Consider the following 26,592-nt stretch of genomic DNA (forward strand, 5'->3'; position numbering starts at 1 on the left):
AAAGGACCAATGCACATATTTATTGGGTGGGCAGGGTTATAGGGAACACGACTCAGAACGTAGTAACATCTCCCACTAGTACTTAGAAGGATGTTTCATTTGTTGCATCCTGTAATACAAACAACATGGAACTCCTCCTCACACAGGTAGGATTTCTTCTTTCTACTCTGACACAGAAATGGTGCTGATGTTTTTTTCTAGTATGTGACACTGTAATTCACTGACAGCTAAGACATGCACTTTTCAATCAGAATGGAAGTCATGAGAACTATAACAGTCTTCAGCAGGAATTTTGCCTCAGCATGAGGTCCAGTATTAAACTCCTTAGCTCCACAAAAACAGAGTTCTCTGAATCTGAAATTAATTTTCCGCTCTTGTATTATCCCACCGGATAATGGAAAGGTGAAAAGGAGGGTTCTACTCCAAATTAAAACCAAAGGATCCAATGCTACCAGAGGCAACTCCTATATGGGCAATTCCAAAATAGGTTGAAAGATGAAGGCACTTTGCAGCTGCCAGCAAATCTTCCTCCACCTCTCCCCCTCTTCATTATTGCAGTAGCAAGCTCAGAGATGATTTGTCTTAAATCCTATTAAGACTGATAGGTGTTACAGTCAAGGTTTATTAAAATAACAGACCTGAAAATACAATTCTCCTAAGCAGTACTCACAAGACAGGTCTTACTCAAAACAGTAGAAAGATCCTTTCTGTTTTCACATTCATACAATACAACGGCCCTCACGCAACATGATGTACTGTTTACCGCATACTGAGTGAGCACCACAGATCAGCAATTTGAGCCTCCTGGGAAAAACAAGATGGCTTCACCTTTCTCATGGTCACTGCAGATTTCTTCTCAGGCCACTATTTCTTCCAGTTCAGGTCACAAGAAGGTATTTATATCATTTAGCATCAGACATGTTATTTAGCTGTCAAGTTTCTTAAAATCCCCTATACAGTTGAGAGAGCAATTCAGCAATACACCAACAATACAGGCAGCTCAGAGACAGTAAACAGCAAAGCCACCGTGCAAAGGAACCTTCCCTCCTCCACCCCTTAGTCTCTATTATCCACTGAACACTGCGGGACAATGTGAAGGGGTGGAGCTAGTCACACATGAAAGCTTAGATCCTAAAGGGACAACCAAAACGACCCTTGATTTGTTTGAACCGGCTTCCCTGAGATAGTGATGCTTTATGTTAGCTATCTTACTATATTTTGGTTCTATCGGTCACCAGTATTCTCTAACATACAGCAATATATTGCTCCAATTTTTCAGCTACCATCAGTGACAGAGTATTTTAATCTCTAAGCTAAACTCATAGTTAATTTTTTTTACAAGAAGCTGCAATTTCCTTGTTAAAGAAATCTCAAATAAGAGTTAGAAACACATTTATTGTAAGGCTTTAAAAAAATGAAATTGTGCCTATCATGCACCTTTTAAAGCATTTTGTCTTTGGTAGAACTTGTTCTGTCTTTCTCAGATCACTAAAGACAAAAATGTAAGGGAAATTGCTCAGTAAGAAACAGGAAATCTCTGATAAGGATAATATGCAACAAACATGATCACAAAGCCTGGGAAGCTCAGCAATGATTTAGTATCAGGCCTATATTATACATGTAACCTACCCTGATACTGTCAAAGACGGTATCAATTCTTTTGTGAAATCAAAAACATGCATATACACAAACACATCATTTTGAGCCTGCAGCCACACTTTTTTTTCAATTGGCTTAAAGATCTAAGCAGCAGCATACAAAAAGTTAAAATGAAGCACTATTAACAGGTTTCCCCAAAAACTGTAAAATGATCAGTAAATAGAAAAATTCTAATTAACTAAATACCACAGCTTAGCAAGAGTAAAGTACAGTAGCAATTGCAATTCTTTAAAGGAAGAGGGGAAATCTGTGCTTGGAAATACCACTGTTTTTCACTCAAGCACCTTTACTTAACATTCTCTAATATCCACTTCCTTAATACAGCTACATTTCTTTCCAACCATCTTATGTTTTTCTCTATATTCTCCAAAGCAATTTGAGGTGCCCTCAGCTGTGATACCTCCTCCTTTACAGATTGAAAGAATAACTTGACCTATTAAAGGGGGAAAAAAAAAAGAAAAGAAAATTCAGCTTATAAAGTGCAGCTTATAAACAAATACAATAAGCCATTTTAAAGGTGTGAATAAAGTTATTACCACTGCAACAGGTTAAATTGTGACAGGATCCACCTGAGCTAACATACTGAGAACTGAACTGTGAAGCCTCAAAGCCCAAACTATGAGCTCTGATGGCTGGGATCGAACGGATCCGTTTTGAATGAATGAAATGAATTCATGTCCTATGTTGATTAGGCATGGGGCAGGGGCATATAGCTTATTTAAAATTCTAAATACAGACCTCTCTCCCAAGGAACTCATAATCCTAAATTCATAAAGAGCTCTAGGATAATGTACTGCAGAGCATGAATAAAATGAAAGTTGATCTTGTTAGATAGTGTATTTCCTTTGCAAGACAATGAACTTACCATAGTCACAGTAAGCAACCAAGAACAGGGCCTATTCTAACAGTACCTTAATATACAATACGATACTGTCTCTGCTCAAAAAGAATTTAAAATCTAAACAGGCAAGAAAGTGGGAAAAGAGATTTAACATCCAAGTAGAGCAGGTGATATGACTGGCAAATGTTAAGTCCATTTCTCAATGCTTTTTTTAGTGCAAAGCACAAATTTTATTATGCGTGAAAATTCTAAGTGCAAATTAAAAATGAAAGAGAAATTAATGAGAGAGTGGACACTGAAGGAAGAGATAAAGTGAACAGGGTGATAGGGACAGATACAGAATGATACTAAGGGAAAAAAAGAAATGATGAGGGAGACTATGTAAGCACAGAGCTAATTTTATAGGACAGTCAAATTCTAGACAAAGCTACAGAAACGTCTCCAAATTTCAGAGGTCTCTACTTATTCCATTGGCTTGAGTTTTTGGGTTGGCTTTCTAAGAGATGTCCTTCTATTTTCCTTCTGCTACACTTTCCTGACCCAAATGCTCATTTACTTTCAGACTCAGACAAACCTCTTCCAGTTCTTGTTTTGAAGAAAATTGTGATGTCGTTCCAACTATAATGGTTCTAATAGAGAAGGATCCCAGGGGAAATCTGAAGGAAAAATGAGAAATTACAGGTTACAGAAGTTTATCTACATGTAAAACACTGAAAGCACTAAAAGTCCACATGAACTCAACCTGCCTCATACTTCTCTGGACTGCCATATAGGTTCTGTCTCTAGGTCTGACATGCCTTGGAATAGGAAAGGATAGAGCACAACAGTGCTTTGCACCTGAAAGCCGGATACATCCATTATCATCCGACTTTCATAGAAAACCTATTCAGAATTGTTTGCACTCTTACTGCTGGAGCTTTTGACATCCCAGTGGAGACTGTCCTCACTTCTATTCCTCAGCCTTACAGCCCTGCTTACTTCTTTTGTGTTATTGCTAGTGAATGTGTGGCTGCACTGCAAAAATATAAAGTTTTTTTTTTTTTTTTCCTCTCTCTCTGTTAGTTTTCAACCTCATTATTGCCAGCACTGACACAAGATGCAGGAACATACAACTTCAGGGTGGGGAAGACAGTAGCCCAGTGGATCATGAACCATCTCTTTCAGGAGTTAGCGAAAACAGTGATGTATCCTCCGCCTCATGCATAAACAGTGGGAAAAACAGGACAGGAAGGACTGTCCCTGATTTCCTGCTTCCCAAAATGTGCAGCTGCCTCCCCAAACTATTATTGCAGTACATACCCCTAGAAGTTGTTTCTCTACAACTCAGAATTAAAGTTTCATCTCCTAATTATTTAAAGTTTTAAAACTTCACCTCTATGCAACTGTCAGCAATGCTGAACTTGAAACACTACTGGAAAAAAAAAAGCAATAGACTTCTGTTGAGAAATTTTTACAAGAGAAATATTTGCCAGTGCTACTTTAACAACAATGCCATAGTCAGCACTTCTGTTTCACTATAATGTAAACATCTGAACCATCATGAGGCAGGGATGGCTAAGTATTACCTTCCCTTCTCAGAATGGAAATCTGAGGCACAGAGGAGTAAGCTGCTTCTCCAGGCAAAGGCCTATCATTCTTGACTCTTAGACCCCTGTCCGGACTATGTTGCTTACAAGGTGAACACAAGTGGCGTTCTGCCCCTTCCACAGAAATACTAACTTTTCTAGTAGCCTGCTCCAATTTTTCTTTACAAAGTTCCATGCAAGGAGTTGTCCAGCTGGATTTGTGCTGACTGAATAGATAACTGCAGGTAAGTCTTGAATCTTGATTACATCTCCTTCCATTCCAAGTTCAAGCAACCTATAGCATCAAAACACATTATAAATGCAAGAAAAGGCCAGATTGTAGAATTACATTTGAGAATACATTTAAAAACTTCAAAGATCAGGCCTCTATTGTGCTCCAAGCAAGGTACAAAAATGAAGTACTTATTGATTACTTACACCTATAGAACATATTCATATCTAACGTCCATCTTTTTCAGTTGCATACTAAGCATGGTCAGATATTTCAAGGCCTCAGTGCAGAGGTATACTGGTTTTCCTTAAAATAACATCAGTTTTGAACCACTTCTCTGTAGCAGAGTAAGCTAATGGAGACTGATTCACCAAACTTATTCACTCCCTCCTTTTATTTCTTAAACTTTCAAATTATCATTATGAAAGTCTGGGAGTGAAAATACAGATAAATGCAACATACATTTTTTAAAATGGAGAACTCAACTAAGGAATAACATCTGTTATTATCCTTTAAAGAGATTCAACACTTCAAAATTTTTTGTTTCATGCTCAGCAGTCAGGTTGTATTCACCCAAAAAGTGTGTCAGATAGATAGAACAAAGACCACGTGTCCACTGGAAATAAGTCAGTGACATTCATAAGACCCAAGATACAGTGCATGGACCACCAGTGTAAGTTGGAAGTAAATAATAATTTATATGGAATGGTTCCTACCTTGTTAATTTACTAACATCTTTACTGCTTGCCAGAGCTGAATAGATCTTTCTCTGTTCAGCACCAGATATGGACACTTTATATCTATCCAAAAGAAAATTCCAGCCAGCAGCTGTTTTGGCTCCGACGGAGTACATCGTTCCAAGGACGTCAGAGGGAATGTTACTAAGCAGGAAAGAAAGAAAGTTTCATTTGGAGTTGTAATCTAGTATTCTTTATGGCTGAAAAACAGTGGAAAAAATGTTAAATATAAGGCAGTAAATCTTTCTGCAGTAAATATCTCACTGTAATGTACAGAAATTTCCCTCATTTTTAAATTAAGTATGATTGATGTTCTAGTTTTAAAATAGTCTTGCTATTAATCTAGCACGACAAAGAGGTACTTTACAGATTTGAATTTCTGCCCTGAAATTATACAATGGATTATCCTGATCCTGCAGAAATTATGTTTCTGCCCAATTTGACACACTATTGAACTCAGTTATAACTCCCCAATACATGTAACACAAATAAAGCAGTAATAAAATTTCAACAGATGTGGGAAGGACTGCATAATACATCTGTTGATGCATATGAACCTTACCATGTCTTTGCTTTTCCTATTGATAGATGATGGAAATTGGTAAGATATAGATCAGTGATGAAAGAAGATCAACAAACACCTGTCACATAGAAATGTTCACTTGAAATTGTCAAAAGTATGTAGATGCAAGAGTCTCCCATCCCAGTGCAGCATTGTATCCTCATTCTGGGCAATTTTTCAGGGTACACTGATCCTTCTGTGTTTATGAAAAACTTTTCACACAATGAACCACACCAGAATCAGTTTCAGAGATTAGGTTAAGTCTTGTTGAAAAAAGTATAAATATCATCCACAATTTAACAGGGTGGCAGTTCCATTTAGCAGGAACAATTAAGTATCTTCACATGAAAGCAGTGATCAACATACTGTTTCATGCCATTGCTTGGAATGTTGATAAAACTCACTGCCTCCTGTTATATTTTTTCTATAGTCCAGATAATAGACCTTGTGTAGTCTTTGTAGATAAGTAGTATTTCAACAAAGGATTTTTGATTGACTCAGTAGGACTCCATCTCTTTACTAGGACAATATGCAAGATGAAGAATAACATGAGCACACAGGTAACCGAAAGAATGAAGCAGGAGGGAACAACTAGAATATGTTTATATTGTGTTGCTATAATGTAACACCTCTTCATGGGTTTTCAGCAATGGAGAAAAAGACCCAGAAATTCTAGATCTAAAAATAAGAGCTCGTATCTGGTGCCTGAACTAAGAAACTGTGATGTATTAGCTCATGTGGTAGAGATTCCAAAATGCTTATGTGAGCACCTCAAATGAGAAGGAAAACCTTAATGGACAGGGAACTACGCTGAATAAATTTATGCTTTAATACACACACACTAGAATACATGGTTTTCTGATGCTGCTTCATTTCAGGTAATGAAAGCATTTTCATATACTTTATGGGAAACTGCTTTTCTTCTAAAGTCCATGTTGTAAAAATCAAAATTTAGGGTACAGTAAAAGAAACTTAAGCAACAAGGGACTATAAGAAAGAAATAAATTATTTACCTTATCTTTGCACCACTTTCCATCCACTTGTTGAAAAGCTCATGTGCCATCTGGATACAAGGAAGATACTGCAGGTCACATGCAAGCTCTAGAAGATCAGAACGAAGCATTCTTTCAGAAACAGAGCCGTCATCACTCCAAGTCTGCTTGTCAATCACCGGTTTAAAATACTGCAAAATGTACCACTGCAGAGAGAACATGGTAGTGTTCATTTATAAGTAATGACTTTTGCTGTACTAAGACTATTTAGGATTTCCAGTAGAATTAGTAAGTGAACTCAAAGAGCAGCATTTTGTATGTACATCATTGGATTTATTACAGATAACACATTCTCTGAAGTGCAGAGAATATACTATCTGTCATTATAAAGCATCAGTAAAAACAAATGCAGATTACATTAATGAGTAAATATATAAACAAACAAATACATGTATAAAATGTTACATGGTTCAGGGCTCAAATATGAACCTTTAGACTTTCTGTGACATCAGAAATCTTTCTTCTCTCCATCATGCGATAGATCACTTCCAGATAGCCCAGGCCTTTCAGAAGTACTATGTTACTTGTCTCATGCTGGAGATACCGCGTTAGATCCAGGGCTCTGTCTAGAGATAGTCTCCCTGCACTAAGAGATAATTTAAGTAGAGTTAGTGTCTTTCTAATCACACGTGGCAAGAGGGTGGGGGGGATGGCCCTGAGGTCATTAGTGTTTATTATCTACAGAGAAAAATGTCCTGGGTGGTGCACACATGGGAGTGGAACGTCCTTGCGTACTCATCATCCTGCTCTCTACACAGACCTCATGTGGAAGAAACAAAGAAACAGATGGCTGCATCAGCAACCTGTAGATCTGGGTCTTAAATTTAAAAGAAAGATTTAATATGCATAGCAGTTCTCAAAAAACAGAGGATGAATAATATTGGTTAGAGAAAAGGCAACTATCCTCAAGAAAGTCTGCTTCTAGGGCCTAAGATTCTTAAGACTTTGGACACTGAGATCATAGGGGGCATCTGGGGGGGCTACAGACTTCCTGCTTTCGTTTTAAGGAAGAACCAGTATTACCTGACCAACTGAAAAGCATTGTGGATCAGATTTGCTCTGTCTTTGTAGCTGAAGAGGGTGTGATTCTCATTCAATAGTTTAATAATGTTGTCCCATCCGTTTCCCTCATAGTGTACAATGTAATAACCATTCATGTCCACATTGAATTTCACCCAGCTGATATCTTCCTCCAATTCTATGGTAACTAGGAGCCGGAAAAACATTTTTAAAATAATTAAACAAACATACTAGTGGTATTTCCTAATATGCATCAGGAAATTTATACTTCAAAAAAAGTGTTCTGAAATGTACAGGAAGACTGCAAAGCATTGCTTTTGAAGCCCTTTTTCATTAGTAGCAATTAAACTAGTCTCTTAAAAAGACACACATGCATGCACACACACGCACAGAGTTGAGCTTTTTAATATTACACCAATTTTTTTAAGTAGCCAGACAATAAAACAAATAGCTTCATGTTGATTAAGAAAGGGCAGTAGTGGGAAATATTTTACTCATCTGGTTCATTAGCAACTTTAGCTGTTCACAGAACAAATTTTGGCACAAAGAAAGGGACTTTTTTACCTTGTACAGGCCAAGCTAATAAAATATCTCACACTTAAACTTAAGAAACACTAACTAATGTGTCTTTGGTGATGATGCAAGTACATCATTATAGCAGCAGAGCTCAAAAGCAAAACTTCCCCTTGAAAAGTAGTTGTTAGGATCACTCTTCTGAAAATGCTGCTGTATCCACATCTCTTATGTTGTCACACCAGGAAGTAGGGATTTGTGTTTTGGCATAGACAACAGAACACATCCCCAACATGGAAAAACTACAGTGCAAGATGCCCTTGTTAGAACCTACAGAAGTTTTGAGCTCCCAGTCCTGTTTATAGACTTCCAGAGTCACAGCACCAAGGATTTTGCTTACCAGCAAGGCCTTATCCTTACAGAAAAATTTCTACACTGATAAGGACTACATGAAAAAAGCTTGACCAAGTTCTCATAATACAGAATACAAGAATGCTCACCAATTATAGTATTGTATCTGCACTTGTGTACATAGATATTTTTAAAGTTTTAACCCAATATAAACAGTTTAGAATTGTTTGACTAGTGAGAAACAACAGGAAAACAGGAAAAAATCTAGAATTGTATCTCTTCTAGCAGGGTATCCAAGAAAGAACTGTATGGAATTTCCAAAGCAATCCACCATAATTTCCAACTGACAATGGGGAAAGCAAAGATTTTAAGTCTACTATGTATGACAGTGCTCTGTAATTCCTTGTAATATTGGCTGCAGTGTGGCATTGCTGGCGGCTGTAGTCTAAATGAAAATTAAAACGACAGCACTACATGCAGTAGAACTGGCCACATTTTTTAAACAAAGTTTATTTGCCTAACAGTGAAAAACATGCAATTTTAGTGTGACTAAATTTAGCTGAGATAAATTTAACCTTAAGGATTTTAAAATGAAACAAACCCAAACGGATTTTCTCATTTGACCATGTTCGTTCTGATAAGAATACAAAACTTTTTCATTTTTAGGTTACTCAAGAACACGTGTTACTTTTCTGGCTCAGCCATTGAATGGAAAAATCAGCTATTTTTCCCAGACCCAATAAGCAGAAGCAATAATAAGAGGGCAGCACATGGTAGCAGGTAACAGGATAAATTAATCTGCAACCTGTATGATTCTTCATTAAATGTCCTCCAGTATTTTTGGAACGGCTTGTGATGTATGTCAAAGGAACATACCACAGGAACCTAAGAAGTTGAAAGGAACAAAATGAGAAATGTCAATAGGTTTTTAAACATTTGAAACACTTTTCATAAGTGCCACGATACAGTCCCTGCATTTACCCAGTCTGCATCGAGGACCACTGAGGATCATCTGGGAAAATGCCCTTCAAAAAGCGTTCTTGTCTTATTTTGATTCTCTTCCAATTTTGTTCAACAATAATCAATGGAATTCCTTTCTGAACAGTCCAGGTATCCATTATCTTGGCAACATCAAAGTGTTCACTGAGGTAAGAGTCATACTGAGAACAATGCAAAATGAAACAAACATTTTTCTTACTCAGTATTTCCTGTCTCTTTTCAGATGATGTTATCAGGCAGTGTCAGCGATCAGAAAGAACACACTAATTTGTTGTAAAATTTTAGTCATTTCCACAGTATCTAAAGAAAAACCCCGAAATACTTAAGTAAACATAGTGACAGTAACACATGAAAACTGATTATCCTCTGTTACACTAGTAAGCCAGGAAAAAAAAATCATTAATCTGAACCCATTGCAGTAAGAAGTGAACTGGCGTCATCTGCACCACAGTCACAAGTCTCTCCTAATTAAAACAAAAGACAAAGATGAACTGGAGATTTTCTGAAAAGGCTGAGGGCCCCTCATCAGCAAAGCTCATATGTAACATATTTTCAAGATAGAGTAGCACTGCCCTGCTCTGCCATGTCTAACAAGGTCTCTTTGAATTAATGACATGACACACTCTTTTCAGCTTCCCCTCCCCGGACTTCCACTTAGGGAGCTATACAGGTGCTTGGGTGCAGAGCTGGGGACCAGCCTAGGAGACTAGCTGGAACCTAGCAAGATGTTTGCTGTAGGAACCACAGAATCACATCCAGATGAACATATTCCAATCATATCCAAACCTTATTCTTAACAGAGGAGCAGCTGTTGGAAAAGATTCTTATAGATGCTTTGGCTGCTTTGCAGCACACTAAAGCAAGCAAGCGGCTGTAAACCTAGCTTAATTAACCAAAGCAGCAAAACACAGGAATCAGAGCATAACAATGAATCTTGCAAAACAGGTGTTAAAAATCTGGCAGTCACTGCCTTTGCTACAGGAAGGTTGGTAGCCCCACAGCCACAATAGCAGGTTGCCCCTCTGAGGCCCACACGAATCTTAAAAGGTAATGCCTCTGTAGTTAAATTGAACTTAAATGGCTTACCAAGCACATCCTTAGCTGAAGTCTGATTTATGAACTTTGCAACAACAAAAACGCTATTGGAAGTTCTGGAACTATACAGTTTTTGCTATCAGTGTGGAAACAAAATACATGTAATCCGGGTCCCGAGGAAAAACAGAGGAAAAGAGGGAAAGGTTAAATTTGTGACTTTTCTTTGCTCATGCACAAAGGCAGCAATTAAATGAAATCTATTTTCTTTTGCTTGTAACAGTGTGTTACTATTAGCAATATAATTAAGGCAGTTTGAGGTTTCAGAAATGTACATACACATGTGTTTTTGCTCTAATCTGACAGTTTCCTTCAAACAGCTCTTATGTTCCAGACTAGGACAGCACTGGTAACCTGTGAGGGTATGTTAAAATCTACAGTTAACCCCAACTGCCAAGGTCTTTTCATGGCTATAGCCTTACGAAGCAATGATATTTCACAGAAGAGTTCAGTTAAGTCTTAAATTAACTAGCAGACTTCACTGGCTTTTTGAAGTCTCATCTGTATTCTAATGTTCTTTGAGCTTCTTTTCTCACCTTGAATAAGTATGTGAACTCTTTTTTTTTTTATTCAACATTTTCCCAATGGATATAGCAACTGGAGAGAGATGCCATGTTCATACAGATACAGATGTAGAGCAGTTGTATAATTTTACTCCAGCCTGCTAAAGCAGTACAGTTATCATTTCAATGAGACATACAGTATGAAGTATCTGCTCAATTTATATCAATGATCATGGTTATACTGAAAAGAATTGCAACAACCTCTTATTTTTAACAGAAATTGAGTAAAATTAAAACATTCCATGTACTCACCACATGTTGAGTAGCCTGACTTTTTCTGTAACAGTATTTACCAGAAGAAAAATCCTCTTCAGAACAAGTCTGTAAAATATAGGATCAACAAGTCATATTGAAAATATCTTTTACTATTTTCTTAATTTCTCATTATTAGTGCTAACTAATTCTTGAGTATAAGAAACACTGCAACCTGTTATGAACCCCTTAAAATACGACTGAAAAGATGCACTAATGCCTTTACTTATGTCCATAGCTTATTTTCAATTTTTTCTGCTGAAACTGTCCCTGAAAAATAGGAAATATTCCTTTCTCCAATCATTATCTATTATGAACAGCCATCTTCAAAAGTGTACTCTTCTACTCTCAGCATTCAGGCCTGTCATCAACAAATTACCACTTAACCTTGGTCCCACTCTTCTCAACCTCGTCTTCACAACTGCCTCTGTTTTTCCTGATTTCTCTGCTTTTTGATGAGCAATTTAAGCTTTGAGTGTTCTGATTTCTCTTCTGAAATTCGTTAGACAGACTTTAGTTGCATACCAAATCCAACATACTTTTTATGATGCAAGCTTCTTAATATGAATAAGACTAACAGTGCTAATAATCCAAACTTCTCAGAATTGGTTAGAGCACAACTTAATCTTTGGCATAATCCTTACAAATTTTACAGATTTTGAGGGCCACAATAAGGTTTTTTCTTCTTTTAGTTTGTTATTCTTTTAAATATAGCCCCTGCAGAAAACAAAGCCTTGCCATGCTTTGCTATTTGCATTATATTTGCTCAGCTTTTGTTTCTTATTTTATTCTACTTAGTCATTCTCTTGATAATTATAATTAGATATATTATCAGCCACAGATATAATCATAGCTATGAGAAGTCAGGTTTTATAGTCTGAATTTACTTTAATGACATGGATGTTATTGTCTGGTGTCAGAATCTAACAGTGAATACTTCCTTCCCTTTAAACTTTGGATATACAAAATGTGATGCATTGTTATTAGGTTACTTTGTCTATGAACTGAATATTTTGACAGATTTCCACTTACTGATTAGGCTATGGAAAAAAAATGGGCTTTCTCTGTGAAGCTGCCCACCTTTTTCTGAAAACAAATTGGTTCACATTATTATATACGCAGTCCAGCAGATCTGGGCACCCACTATTAAAACTTCAGTTAAGGCAGTGGAGATGTACTCAGGATGCCTCAGATACATCAGGTGAGTTAAAATGAGTGTCACTGTATTAGCTTTGATTAATCCAATATAGCCCAGGGTCCTTCTATTATCCATGAAGGACCTACATGACCTTCATTCTATCAAGCTAGCTTATTATCCTAGGGTTATTATTTGCAGCTTTTGGCTGAAGAGCTAGACTATGGCAGCTTCCTTCTTTTCACCCCACACTTTCTTTGATGGTTTTTCTAATGAAATGATATAATAAATTCAAAACATGAACAGTACTGCAACAACCACTTGCATCGATTGTTATTTTCTCCAAAATGGGAATCATCCACTGTCTGGTGTACCACAAGGGTTCCCATTGAATTAGAATTTTTATTGAGATTATTACCATTTTACTAGTCTACAGGACATTCATATCAGCTGAGCTGAATCTATTTAATAAAGTTTTTTGCTCTTAATATTTCAATTCATATCGTCAAATACAAAGCAAAGAGGATCTACTTGTTGACTCAGCTCCACACTTGCAGCCAAATCCTACAAGGTGCTGACTTCAGAAGGAATTTGTCACAGTAAACGTGACGCTCCTTTCTGGAACGCTCTCCTGTCCAGTGTCCAAGCCAACCTGCCTCTCAAACTTCTAATCTTTTTATGTCTTTCAGAGACATGGAGGAAAACATTCAAAGTAAATCTGTTTACAGTGACTACCTTCTGACCAGCTTTATGTTGATGCAAATTGCAATAAAGATAAGAAGTGAAATCTGCTTTGAAAAACAGAATTTGTGTACCACCTATATTCTCAAAACAAAACTTATACAGGATTTAAACTGCACAGCCTTTGAGCTTGCTGTCTGCTTAGAAAATAAGTTTATTCCCAAATTCATGTTTACTACTGTGAGATATATCAATTAAAATAGCAGAAGGAAACTTACATTAGCCAAGCTGTCCCAGAGGTCCTTGTTCTTTGCATTTTTATAGCTGTGTTTTTTCAAGTAATGAATTATCCCATTCCGAAACACCTCCTCGGACAGAAAGTTCCTCAGCATATGCAGAATACAAGCCCCCTACACACACAGATTGAACACAGCCAGATCAGTATGTAAATTCCAGTGTCTCTGAAACAGCTAGAGCTACACTGGAGAACAACACAAAGCTACTAAAACAAATGGAGAATGTTAATAACCATTCAAATGTTGAATAAACGGGAACTGAGATCCAGGCATTATCTTATCTGTTTGTTTCACAGAGCAAAACTACTCGTGATGAAGCTCAGAAATTGAAGTTCTGTGTGAAGTTCTCTGTGGCTGCGAGAAGGACAACCAAGAGATACTAGACTGACTCGTGCATGGATGAACTGGTTTTAGCAATAGCTTTGCCTAATCCAAGGACAAGGGGAGGATGGAAGCAGGCTAAGGAAGTAGTACAGAACTGATCAGGCAACATGAAATGTGGCTACAAACCAACCTCACTGAATATAAAAAAGCATGACCATTTTTCTGTATGCAGCAGCAGATCTAAATTCAAAAGCATTTTTATGGTAATTTTTTTCTTCGTATTTACAGATATATGTCATCAGGCCAGTAAAACAATAATGTTCTTTGTTAAGGTGCTGCAGAAAGACTTCAGCTATATAGCCTATAAGTTCAGTAAGGTACAGTACCATTTTACAACTAGCTAATTTTTTTAGTTTCCTTAACACACAGATTAAAACAATAAAGAATAATTTGTTGGTGCATATCATAACATTATTGGTGAGAAGACAAATAAACACAGACCAAATGAGAGAATCTGAAACAAGAATATTTTAGAATATCTGAAATCAAAACTTGAAATCTCCTCCTTCTTACAGAAGCATCTTTTCTATTTCTTTTACACAGAATAAGATTAAACAATGAAAGAACTTTAGTTATTTTGACTATTGTATAAGAGGATTTAATTACAATTTTTTACATTAAGTATGGAAATTCCATATCCACTAGCATCTTTTTTTTCCTTCAGTGATCCTGAATGGTGCTCACAGGTTGCTCACAGTGTGACAATGTAAATTGCAAACATTTAACTTCTCCAGTTAGAAATCTATCTTGATTTAATTTATTTTAATCCCAACTTTTTAAACATGTCAAATTTCCCTTTCACATTGTCTGTATCTAAGCCAGCGTCATTGTTGTCATTTCTAGCAGTCAAGAAAAATGGCCATTAACTGAAAAAACACCTTTATAAATGAAACAAACTCACCTTGTCATAAGAAACAGTATCAAACATTTCCTTAATCTGTATTGGGTTTTCTGCTCTTGAAGATATTGGGCGTGATGAGTTCATAGCATCTCTTCCCATTGCTGCAAAGCAGGTATCTAACAAATAATCATTCTGGGAAAATTTTCAATAGCAATATTTACAGATTTAGTTCAAGAAAAGCATCTTGAATTACAAAATTCAACAGATTTTAATATGTCATACTGACCACTTCCAACTCAGGATATGTAGCATCAACAGATATGAATTCCATGTATCTTGCAAACCCCTCATTCAGCCAGATGTCATTCCACCATTCCATGGTGACTAGATTACCAAACCACTAAAATAGATTAACATACATATTCAGCAGCAGCTAAAGAATATACAAAGGATTTAATACAGGAGAATCAAAAAAATTATTTCATACAACTAATATCCAAATGATAAAATCCAATAAAGAGTGGAAAATTCTTCTCTGTCAAACAAGGTAGGAAAAACCTTGAACAAATCTGTTCAAAGCTGATTCCTGTGTAGTATATTACCATATCAGTCTTAGCCCTGGCTTCTCCCTCTCTGCCTCAGGATAGTATTTTGGGTACAGTACAGTATTCAGAAAGTCACTACAGGAAGACCACCTGAAATTTTCAAAATGATGGATGATACAGAGAATATCTGTGCTGGAAGACATAAAAAACTCTCAAATCAATTCTGTCTTCACAAACCCCAGACTCAAAAGGATCAAAAGAACAATTTTAGCTGAGTCTACTATAATGAGTCCCACCTTGTGCCCAAATGGAAAAACATTAGGCTGCTAGACTGTATCTAGAATAGGGCTGGCAAACCTACACCATTTAACTCACCAATCTAAACTGTGCTTTTAGGGTCAGTGGGACTACCGTCAGCAGTAGACAGAGAGTTTTGCCAAAAGTTTAGGGATATGCTATTGGGACTATTTTCAAGAAGTAGCTAGTAAGATAGATATCTATTTTTAGGCTCATTTATAGCTCTGTCTGCAACAGTTTATTTATCTATATTAGCTATCACAGTACAGCTTATAATTATAGACAGTTATTAGCTATGATAGCTAACAGATATACTTCCAACTAGACTAATTAGAAACTTAAAATAACACTAATTTACAAATTGACAGAAAACTCTTTTCTTAGTTTCAGCGTGATTTTTGGTAAGTTGTCACTAGCTGTCAAGCTTCCTAAATTGTGATATTAAGTTCCTAATTTACAGTTAGCTTCACTTGATCAGTAACTACTCGTAAGTGACAAGTACTTCATGGATGAGTTCTTCGTGGACATGCTTTGTGTTTTCTACTGTGCCGGAAGAAGGCTGTGATCCCTAGGAGTATGCTGAGCCATGATGGGAAAGGCTGGATTCATCTCCTTACTGTACCTTACCATCCAGGAAGGAAAGATGATCTATAGTTACATAACTACTGTGAGTCAATGGATGCAGAGATTATTTTTCAAAACAAAACCAGTGTTTTTGTTACCAATAACACATATAATGCCAGGTCCTGATGAATACGTATGATAAATTATCAAAACCGGACAACCTGATGAGCCAGTTCATGTCCTATCACCATGGTCACCCAAAGTTTGTCAGAAGCCGAAGATGTTTCTGGATCATAAAGCAGAGAAGTCTCTCTGTAGGTAGTCAGGCCCCAGTTTTCCATAGCTCCAGACTGAAAGTCGGGGACAGCAACAAGATCTCAAAAAAAAAAAAAAAGTTACCTGCTTTGATATGCTAACTCCAGCATCATTGCTTAGTTCTAGTAAGCAACTGAATAAAAATGTCCCCACTGATGGCCTGACTCAGTGCCTCTTGGATTCAACGTGAGTCTAATAACAGGAATGGAGCTGGTTCAGGCCCACTATGGCTAAGAACTGAGTAAAACAATCACATGCAAAAATAGTATCTATCTGACAAGCATGCTTTGTCAATCTAGTAACTTTCAATAACCTCAGGGAACCAGTTTTCACAGAAGGAGAAATTAACTCGTCACTGTGAACCTTCCCTCAAAAAAGATGAAAAGCAGAACGTCTTCCTGTGTCGTGCAGTATCTGTATATTACAAACAAGCAGGAGTTATGCCAAAAGAAGCAGCTGTTTCTCAGAGAAACTAACAGATCCAAAAGCAGGTTATCTCCAACCTCTAACTACTTTTATTTGTTAAATTCTTAATAGATTCATCAACCTGTCATAGACCTTGATTGACAATTTTTTTAAGAATCCCTATGATAACTTATTGCTATGTCATTTGCTCTCTGTTCCACTTCTAACACAGATCACACATTAGCAAGACTCTCTGAAACAGAAAAAATCTTAAAAAATAATAGCAGGACTAAGAGAATATAAATGATATATTTTATTTCATCACTTCCCTCATCTTTCTTCTCTGTTTTGTCTTTTTAGACTGAAAGTTCACTGTGACTCAAAAATTTCATCTTCATACTTTTAGTAATGAATTTATTCTAGATACTACATAAATAATAAGTAGCAATAGTGGTTTCAATGTACTCTATCTCACATAACCTCCTGCATTTCATATCAGGCATAGTTATCAAACTATTTTCAACTCTTTACCTTGTTTTGGAAGTGGGTAAGAGATACCAAAATACTTCTCATAAAATTCTAGTATCTTGACAGCAACTTCCAGTGCATAGTGGGCTTGAGTCAACTTCTCTGGATTGGCATATACAGACACCTGTTAGATAAAGAGGGTTTCAAAAGGGGCTCAAACACAGCACTGTAAAAGTTGTCAAGATGCTCTTCACCTATTTTAGCAGAAGGAAGAATTACATCAGCTTCCTCTAGACAGATAAAAAATGTCTCCAGATCTCACAAAGTAATGAGAACAAGCCTACAAAATAAGAACATGCCTGTACATTCCCACTTACATTCTCCATCTTCAATAACGCAGGCAAGCACCTATGTGACCTCCTGATTATAGTCTGCATTTCTAACCACAGGTTTGACTCCAAATTTTTCACCAAAGAAATTGATTACTTTGGAAAGGGATTATGCACAGACTATTAGAAGGTTTGCATTTTAAAGCCTCTTCCATCTGAATACAGAGCATGATAGACACATAGGTAGTAATGGTGTGGTTAAATTTTAGCCTTCTGTATTGTCCAGAGAGACAGTAATGAGGAGGGAGAAATGGACAACTTATCAGTTGAATATATATGTATTTTCTGCACCAAGATCCCTCTCATCTTTTTTCAAAGTCTTAGAAATATCCCTTTTAATACTGTCATACATCAAAAGTGAAAGTTATATTTCTTTAGATTTTTATCATGTGATCTCCTTTTTTCTCGCGTTCTTGATTCTTTCCAATTCACCTTTTCATTTTAGCCAGGATACTCTATCCCTCTCTGGCCAAGGAAGAAGGAAATTACCTCCTGCTGCTACAGATGAAAATGTTCCTTGACAGTAGTTTACAACAGGATGTTCTGATACCAAGATTATCATTTAATCTCTCAGTCGTTAATGAAACAGGCTGATGGAATTTAATAAAGAGTATGGTAACTGACATCTAGCTGAATATAGTTACAAATTTACAAATTTTGTAGTTACAAAATTATGAAGCAGATAAGACATTCTCTAACAATTTGTATCAATGTTATAGTCATTTCAATAGGCCTTACTGGTTTCATCCTTAGTGAAGTCTACAGGACTTCTCCCTAAATGGCAGTTCCCATACACAATCAGAGCTGTTCTTCCCAACTATTTTAAATTTAGAATTCCATAATAATGATACACTGCAATAGTACACAGCAGATTTGCTCACTTCACAATTTTTTAACTATATTTTTTGGGCTGTGTCTACATTAGTGTGTAATTTATTGATTTCAATGGGGATATTTCTGATTTACTTCAGTAATAATTTCTTGGCTTAAAATAACCAATATTTTGGAAACTATTACAGAACAGATACAGAAGCCTAAAGATGTTGATAAAAGTCAATATATAGGACATGTACAATTTCACATCTGAATTATCCTGAAAGTTTTATAAATAAATGTCAATCATCTTTAAACCTACCACAATTCCTGATGACGTTGTACCACTGATTGACTGGAAATCACTAATTATGAATGCCACCAAATAGGTACTCATTTTTACAGTCTCTGCAAAATGATCTTCAAACAGATTGTTGCCTAGTTTCAAAGTCTTTACCTAGGAAAACAATGATATATATTATACTCATTTTTTCTTCTAAATAAAATATTTAACTTTTTAAAAATATTTCACCTTTTTACTCCAACCACTCAACAGTATCAGCATGAATGAGAAAACAAACACAAGGTGAGCTTTGGAAGACGAGAGCTGGTATACCATTTCATTCCCTCCCTTGCAATTTTTTTTGTGGTTAAAAGACAAATACAGACAAAATTCAACATGATTTGACAAGTTGGATCATTAGATCTTTATTCTGCAGCCTGTAATTGTAGAAAGTTCCTGTTATTCAGAAGAAGACCACTAGGTATTTCTGCAGTACTTTGTGAAGGAGAAAAAGAGAGATCCTATCACTTGCTAACAATCAACTGTTCTGTAAAGTGTGTGTTATACATTCAGAGTTTAAGGCCAGAAGAGATCATTATGGCCTGACTACTAAATAACACAGGCCATGAGATTATCTTTGCATATATGAATATAGATGCTGCTAAAGGTAAAACAAAAACAAAGCCCTACTTCCAATATACTTCAGCAGAGAATTCTTCATGCTACTGAAGAATTGTTGAAGAATCTATGTGAAGAATAGTTTCAGTCATTTACACCCAAATTACTCCTCATCCATTAGAAAGTAGTAAGTGCCTTCTAATATTCAGAATACTGGGCAGTGCAAAAGCCAGGCATAAAGCAATCTTTTGCATGATACAGTACAGCTATATAGTCCACTCTACCTGGCTCATTAAGAAGGCATGGAAAGAAATTAAAGGTTTTGAGATTAAACCCCTAAAAATCACCTTTGGCATATTAGATATTGCAATATGCTGCTCTTCTCTCCGAATCTTTATTGTATAGTTGGCTTTAAAGGATGGCTCATCAAAACATGGGAATGCCATGCGGGCTGAAGTTGGTTCAAAATGAGTAGAAACCAGCAATCTAGAAGAACACAGAAAGCATGCACTTTTTTTTTAATAAAGTATTTTTTGATCCACCACAGCAAGCTGACAAACCATAACATAATCATCATCAAATTTAAAGACTATTAAAAAAAGCTGTCTGAGTAGAGGAAACCTAAACTGCTATGCAATGATGAAGCATTTCAAAGCATTTAGTAGGCACATTTCTAACAGAATTAGCTAAAACCACCATACACAGATCCTCTGATCCTAAGGCAGTCCAAGTCATGATATTTTTATTCCTGAGCCAGTTTAAAAAATGGCTAAAGTGGTGACACACATGGAGCGATATTTTAGCCAGACAACCTATCACTCAACATCAGGCATTTCATTGAGTTAGGCAGCTGGCTCCCTTCATAGCTGATGGAGAGAATTGGCCTCCTCCACAGAATGATTTAAATCATGTTTTAATTAGGTGTTTGAATCATTCTCTTAAGATGTTCCCTCTTCGCTGACTACAGAGAGATCCCAGATTCCTCAGTTTGATGCTTCAGCTTGAGTAGTATGTGCACCCAAACCAGTGTTCTTGCTGCTTCTGAAGTAGCTTTTGTTTAATAGAGTAACATGCAATCTGATTATATTAATGATCATATTCCTAAATGTAGGGTCTACAGATCAACCAAACATGGCATCATATTGTGCTACAAACACGGAGGAATGGGGAGTTTATCATCCAGAAAGGCAAGGGAAATGAGGAAAGGGAAGCAGTAAAAGGGATTTCATAAAAACATTTAGTAAATTCTGAGATTAAAGAAAATATCATGCTATTTCTATGGTTTTGAATGAGTACATGTTTAGCTCAGATGGCACTGGCTAAAAGGAAATAAAAGTACTTGGAAAGAAAAGAAGGAAAAGAAGAGCACGTCCAGAGTGAAGCTGCACTGAAGATACTGTGAGGTAGGGAAAGAGAGAGATTTAGAGCAAAAATAGATTATCAAAAAAGGACAGAGAAAGTCCTGAAGAAAATGGAAGTGCAACAGCTATAATTAAATCTTTTTTGAAACACTTAGGCAATTACTTTTAAACTCTGACAGAGAGGTAGTGCCTAGCTAGCCACACAGGTCTTATAAGAAAAACTCTTGAACTGTAATATTTACAGTCTCATTTACGAAGGGTAAAAAAGTAAAACAATGATTGAGAAGAGCCTATGTTTATGAATTTTCAATGATTCTTGACCGGCAAGTAAAATTTCACATTTTATACAACAACCAAATGAACAAAATTAGTATTAATGTTCTAAACAATGGCAATAGAAACTGCCATTGAGATTAGGGAGGAAGATTTTGTGTGAAAAGTGTACCAGCTACACACAATTTAAGAATTAGTTCTATTGGTCTATCTTTGTCTCTCTTTTTCTCTCTTAATAATTACATTGGTAATCCACCTATAATTATAAATCATAAAAACAACCGTATGTAGATAATGCATATTTTGATATAACAGATCATTATACATTCAATCTGTAATATATGAAAAATTATGATTCACATGTAAGTAAATACCAGTTTCTGTTTAGACATAGTAATTGTTTTGTACTGTTACAGTATTTTATGCAATCAATGAAAAATAAAAAAATACTATTTTTACTAACGGTTTTAAAAATGAGATTTTCAAGAAAGTTCTGGGAAAGCTGCTTCTGTGTTATACAAGTGAACAAGTACAGCTTTATGATTGTACAGGCAGTCCGTAGAATAAAACTGTTATCTCTATTGCTATACAACCAGAAGCAACTTGGGAAAAGATAGGAAAATATAATATTACATTATCAGAACACTAATCATTACAGTTTTAAGAGTTTTTATAGTCAAACATTAATGTAAGAAATCTTCTTGTGTGAAAACTTTTATACTCTTTGCTTACCTTGTTTGACCATCCCTAGTTTTGTAGGTACTTTTATAGAACCCATAGAAGCCATCTGAAAAATTGGCAATATAGTTAATGGAAAGGAAATAGTTCTTATCCACCTGAAGAGGTTCAGTAGTCAGAAAGGCAACTTGTTCGTGAGGAGGATATTCTAAAACTTGCAGCTGTTTAATATCTGCTTGTCCCTTTCCATTTTCCTGTTCAATAAATGCTTTAGTGATTTCCAAATGTTTACTGTGCAAGACTACAGCTCTGGTTTCCTGTGTTACAATGACTTCAATCTTCACAGTGCCTGTGAATACTGATGAAGTGAGGTTGGGGTGAATGAGAAGGTCATAACGGATTGGAATTGTTGAGCCTGGAAGCCTTAGCTGGTTCCAAGGAAAAGGCTGCCCATTTGTTGATTCAGGGAAAGCTACATTCCTTTGTCCATTGAGAGAATAATTAATTCCAACCAAACTCAAAAGACACAGTAGTGACAGCATTGCTATCAGCCAACACAACGTAGGGGTTTTTTGTAATTGTTTTGCTTTTTTTGGTACTGTTGCTTGTTCAGCATTTCATTTTGGCTAATAAAAACTTCATGAAGTATCTTATGCAAATAAAAACTTCAGCGGAGAGTGCCTTTGACAAATTATCCTGAAAAAGAGAATGGAATAAATAAGAACTCTCCAAACACAATCCAGGAATCTGTAGAGCGGCCTAGCTTTATTTTTTTAAGTGCACCTGAAAACAATCTGCCTGTTCAAAGCATTTTCATATATCACTGTGCAGGACCTGGTCTCACATTTTTAAATACATCGCACTCTTAAGGGGAGATACTCAGCTTTCAAAACTGCAATACTCAAAAGTATGTGCAACTATAAATGCTGTCACTACGATATATGAAAGTGCACTTATGTAGAGCTAGGCATACATTTAAAACAGATAATAGACTTTCTCCAAATGCAAAGGTATGTTTGCAGTCACACTGGCTATATAGACAATTTTTAAAAAACAGGCACTTATTGTAAACAACACGAAAAACAACTGAGAACAAGAAAAGTTCTTTAAATTCCATGTAGGTCGTCGTCTTCTTTTTGCTCCTAAATTTGGCATTATGATCTGTGTGTTCATTTCAAACTCAGCAAAGATTAATAGGAGAATGCTGAGGCTCCTTCAGTTCTGAACTAGGAGAAGAAATGTGTGTGTTCAGCAGCCATGGAAATTAAATCATTAGGAATCTCTGAAACATATAAAATTCAGCACTAAAATAAAAACCCTCACTGCTGCAGATCAAGGTCTTGGACAAGAACTGAATTCTGTACTAAAGTCAAACTCCAGAGACCAGGTCTTTCGGGATGGCCCTAAGTGAACAGATGGACCTTCTCCACTCTGAATTGGTACCAGTTCTCAGTAAATAAACATTAAGAGGTGGTTCACTCAAAAGTATTAATGGCTGATAAGAGTCAGGATGGAGTTTGGTTAGAGAAAAAAAGAGCGGTTCATTGGGACAAAGAATCCTGTGATTCAACATATTTTATATACTCAAGATCAGATAAAAAAAGCTCAAAACTGCAGAAAATGTTCTTTGAAGCAGCTTTGCAAATGTATGTTATGCAAGAAAACAACACTAACAACAATAAAACCTGTGATTAGTGCAGTTATATAGTATTTAGTTATATAGTACAGAACTGTCAGAAGCCTATTTCAAGCCTCAGTATCTTGCTAGTTTAAACATATTTTCCAGTATAATAAATGTGAAATTTTAAAACTAGCCTGAGCTATGTGCAATTAATAAAAACAATTAACATGAAATCATTAACAGTTATACCCAGTTTTACAGATGTTAAAATATTCCAATTGTGATGATAAGCTTTATTACACACATTTCACATTGTAAAGTTCTTCAGTTATTGTAAGTATTTTACAATTAATATAAATTAAAGGATTTGAGATTCAGTATTTCCTTCTGACTCCCTTCACATCTCCCCATTCAGTGTTAAATTTTATGCAAATTCCTACCTTAAGATATCCTTTTTAATTTAATTATTTTAAGTAAATACTTTAACTTCCAATTCCACATAACTCTAAACCATTTTCAGGGCCTCAACTCAAGCCTTCCTGAAATCTACTTATTACAGCACTCTCCCTATATACTTACTGAAAGGTCCAAGCCTTTGAGCCATTCCACAGGTATCATGCTGACCTTTGGCATTTGGCTGAATGCCACCCTCAGACTTTGAGATGATTCTCAACCCCTTTAGGAGAGACATAACAATTATAGACTACATACTGTATCCTCTGCTTGGAAAACTGGATTTATTTATTCTGTGATGACTTTCTCATATACAAGCTTTGGCATATAAAAATTTGTAGAAAAACCAACAAAATGGTAATACTTCAAATATAAGAAAAGAAACAGGTAAACATGACTTACCATCTTGTTTCTTTTGTTACATCAGAGGAATGAAGAATGATAGTTTTATTTCCAGTCTCTTTTGAGCGGCCTGGTCCAAATCCAAATGCAAATAGCCACCTTTTGTGGATGCAGATTAAGAATCATTTCCAGCATTTAAGAAATAAAGTAGTATATAATATTGCACTTAAAAGTACTTTCGAAACTGAATTTGCATATTTGGGCATCTGTTATACACCTTTTGTTAAGAGGTTAAAGTTGCTACAAGTCTGCTTTTAAAAACTACCCAGAATTGACACTTAGGGTCTTCTTAAAAAAATGAAACGAGCTGACATTCATTATACTTTCTTGGATGTTCTGCATAAAAAGTCTCAATAAAAAATCAATAGGAGAGATTCTAAATGCATTGTAAATTCTTGCAAATCCACTAAGATTTAAAATCTGCTCCCGTATTTTTTTTTCCCCCCCACCAAATTCCAAGAGACGTACATAATCTTCCCTTTTTGTGCACTGGATTTTTGTTATTGCCCTAGCAGTTCAAGTAAATGGCACTTTCTGGAGTCAGGAATAGTTGGCTATAAATTATGCAATTGAGGAATATTGATACTGGTTCAGTACAGCATTCTTGACAAATTTATTCTGCAAACCGTTACTTTTCCATAGAAGGCTTTTTAGTCAAAAATGTTGATATAGTTATGTGTAAAACCTTATTCCATACTTGATAAGTTCTTTCCATTCTAGAATCAATTTAAAAAGAATAAATTGAACACAGCATACTTCACTCCTTCACTTGTACTTTCCGTCCAGCTCCTTCTCGGTCAGCCAGTGAACATTTAACACTTACATTGATGCTAAAGAAACTTACTCCTATCAGTGCCTACTGATTTTTTTTCTGCATAGATTTCTGATATTAATCATATTAAATACATATTACATAAAGTGCCACTACCTTAGTAATGATGGCAAAAAATAGCGAGGGCCACAAGCACCCAGAAAAGATGATAAATAAGTTTTACTTGAAATAGTCACATAACTGCTCCTGAAGGAGATATCTTAATATTAAGTCAGTTGCTCAATTTCTATGATCTTTCTGATGTCATTTTTTTTCAAGAGCAGAAAGGAAAGGAACAGCAACTCATACACTGACTCAAACAATGCAGATTAGAAATAAATGATGCATTTTTCAAGTACAACATATAACAAAACATAGATCATGGGAATGCTCTAGAAAAGAATGGAATGGGAAGGCAGCTACGCAAGAGCTGGAAATATGGTATGTGAAGTAAAGGAAGATGTTGCCATCTGGAAATGACTTCTGGAATTATTTTAGTACCTAGTCAGTCTGCCGTTTTTAACTGCCTGGCTACATGGTACCTGAGCATCTGTGTACTGTTGCATTTAAATTGCTAGTTTTATTACCATTGTCACCCAAAGAAGTTTTGAGTGTTTCAGAGGTTCTACAACTCGGTAGGTGTATATTATTAGTGTTTTTCTACAAAACTCTCATATATTATAAGCATGCATTAGATGGTAGAAGAAAGAGAGGATGGGAGGAACAGCTGAGAAGTCATTATGGGTATCTTTTAACGTACATTGTCCATAGCCACAGTCATCAATGCTTTATGAGACCAAAAAGGCATGGGAGCACAGTTCACAGCTGCAGGACTGTTTAAAGTCTGATAAAACACCAGATTTACTGATAAAACACAAATTTACTGACTTTTCAAACATCTTATTGACTCAGTATTTGCGTAGAGTGGGGACAAGAAAAATTAATAAATAAAGACAATAGTCTTCACAACTGTACCCTAGCCTTCTGGTCACACCATACGAATTCCACAGGATGTCTTTCACAGGAGTGAGAATGGCTGTTCCAGAGAGCTCCTGACCCCTGATTACACAACATAGTTACAAAACTAGCAGCCAACTTATGAGATTCTCTATTTTTGAACCTTTTAACCATAAAATCATCTACCTACCCGCGGCCGCTCCAGACCGCGCCTCACGACCCTGCCTCCCCTCCCCGCCCCACCCCCACCCCGGGAGGCGCAACGGCCGCAACGGCCGCGCGCCCCCGCCCCGCCCCGCCCCGCCCCGCCGCCGCGCGGGCCGCTGCAGCCCCGCGCCCGCCCCTCCCGGCAGCGGCCAGCGCGGCCCCCGGATCGGCCCTCAGCCCCGCGCCGCCGCCGCCGCCTACCTGGCGCGGCGCGATGGCGGAAGAGGCGCGCCCCGCCCCGCAGGGCCGCCCCGAGGCTCCGCCGCCCGCTGCCCGTAGAGGCGCTTTTTCTTTCGCTTTTGCTTTCGCTCTCTGCGAAAGGCGGCGGCGGGCAGGTAGCGCGCGGGGGTCGCGGGC

The 26,592-nt window shown here is 36.7% G+C and overlaps 1 protein-coding gene across 3 annotated transcripts; it reads right to left on the bottom strand.

The window, feature by feature from the left end:
- On the bottom strand, positions 1–26,570 carry LOC112980269 (endoplasmic reticulum aminopeptidase 2-like). Of its 3 annotated transcripts, XM_064499673.1 has the most exons (21): positions 26,437–26,570; positions 24,261–24,359; positions 23,985–24,081; positions 21,839–22,480; positions 19,820–19,958; positions 18,894–19,028; positions 17,433–17,553; positions 16,403–16,557; positions 15,062–15,175; positions 14,836–14,967; positions 13,533–13,664; positions 11,439–11,507; positions 9,514–9,692; positions 9,338–9,417; positions 7,672–7,855; positions 7,078–7,234; positions 6,610–6,794; positions 5,014–5,178; positions 4,220–4,360; positions 3,075–3,156; positions 1–2,092 (listed from the first exon to the last, which is right to left on the bottom strand). In XM_064499673.1, the coding sequence occupies exons 4-21, from the start codon at positions 22,324–22,326 to the stop codon at positions 1,946–1,948; spliced, it is 2,805 nt and encodes a 934-aa protein (XP_064355743.1). In that variant the 5' UTR covers positions 22,327–22,480; positions 23,985–24,081; positions 24,261–24,359; positions 26,437–26,570; the 3' UTR covers positions 1–1,945. The 3 variants fall into 3 exon arrangements, with proteins under 3 accessions (XP_064355743.1, XP_064355742.1, XP_025950772.2); XM_064499672.1 differs by lacking the exon at positions 23,985–24,081; XM_026094987.2 differs by lacking the exons at positions 23,985–24,081; positions 26,437–26,570 and adding an exon at positions 26,047–26,130.
- Between the last annotated feature and the right edge of the window lie 22 nt (positions 26,571–26,592).

The sequence above is a fragment of the Dromaius novaehollandiae genome, chromosome W, assembly GCF_036370855.1.
Source record: "Dromaius novaehollandiae isolate bDroNov1 chromosome W, bDroNov1.hap1, whole genome shotgun sequence".
Lineage (NCBI taxonomy): Eukaryota > Metazoa > Chordata > Aves > Casuariiformes > Dromaiidae > Dromaius > Dromaius novaehollandiae.

Coding starts and splice junctions, on each gene's coding strand:
- LOC112980269 (XM_064499672.1), bottom strand. CDS start 22,326: ATGCTGTCACTACTGTGTCTTTTGAGTTTGGTTGGAATTAATTATTCT. Junction 14,968..15,061: donor CATATCCTGAGTTGGAAGTG/GTCAGTATGACA, acceptor AAATTTTCCCAG/AATGATTATTTGTTAGATAC. Junction 4,361..5,013: donor GATGTTAGTAAATTAACAAG/GTAGGAACCATT, acceptor TTGATGCTATAG/GTTGCTTGAACTTGGAATGG.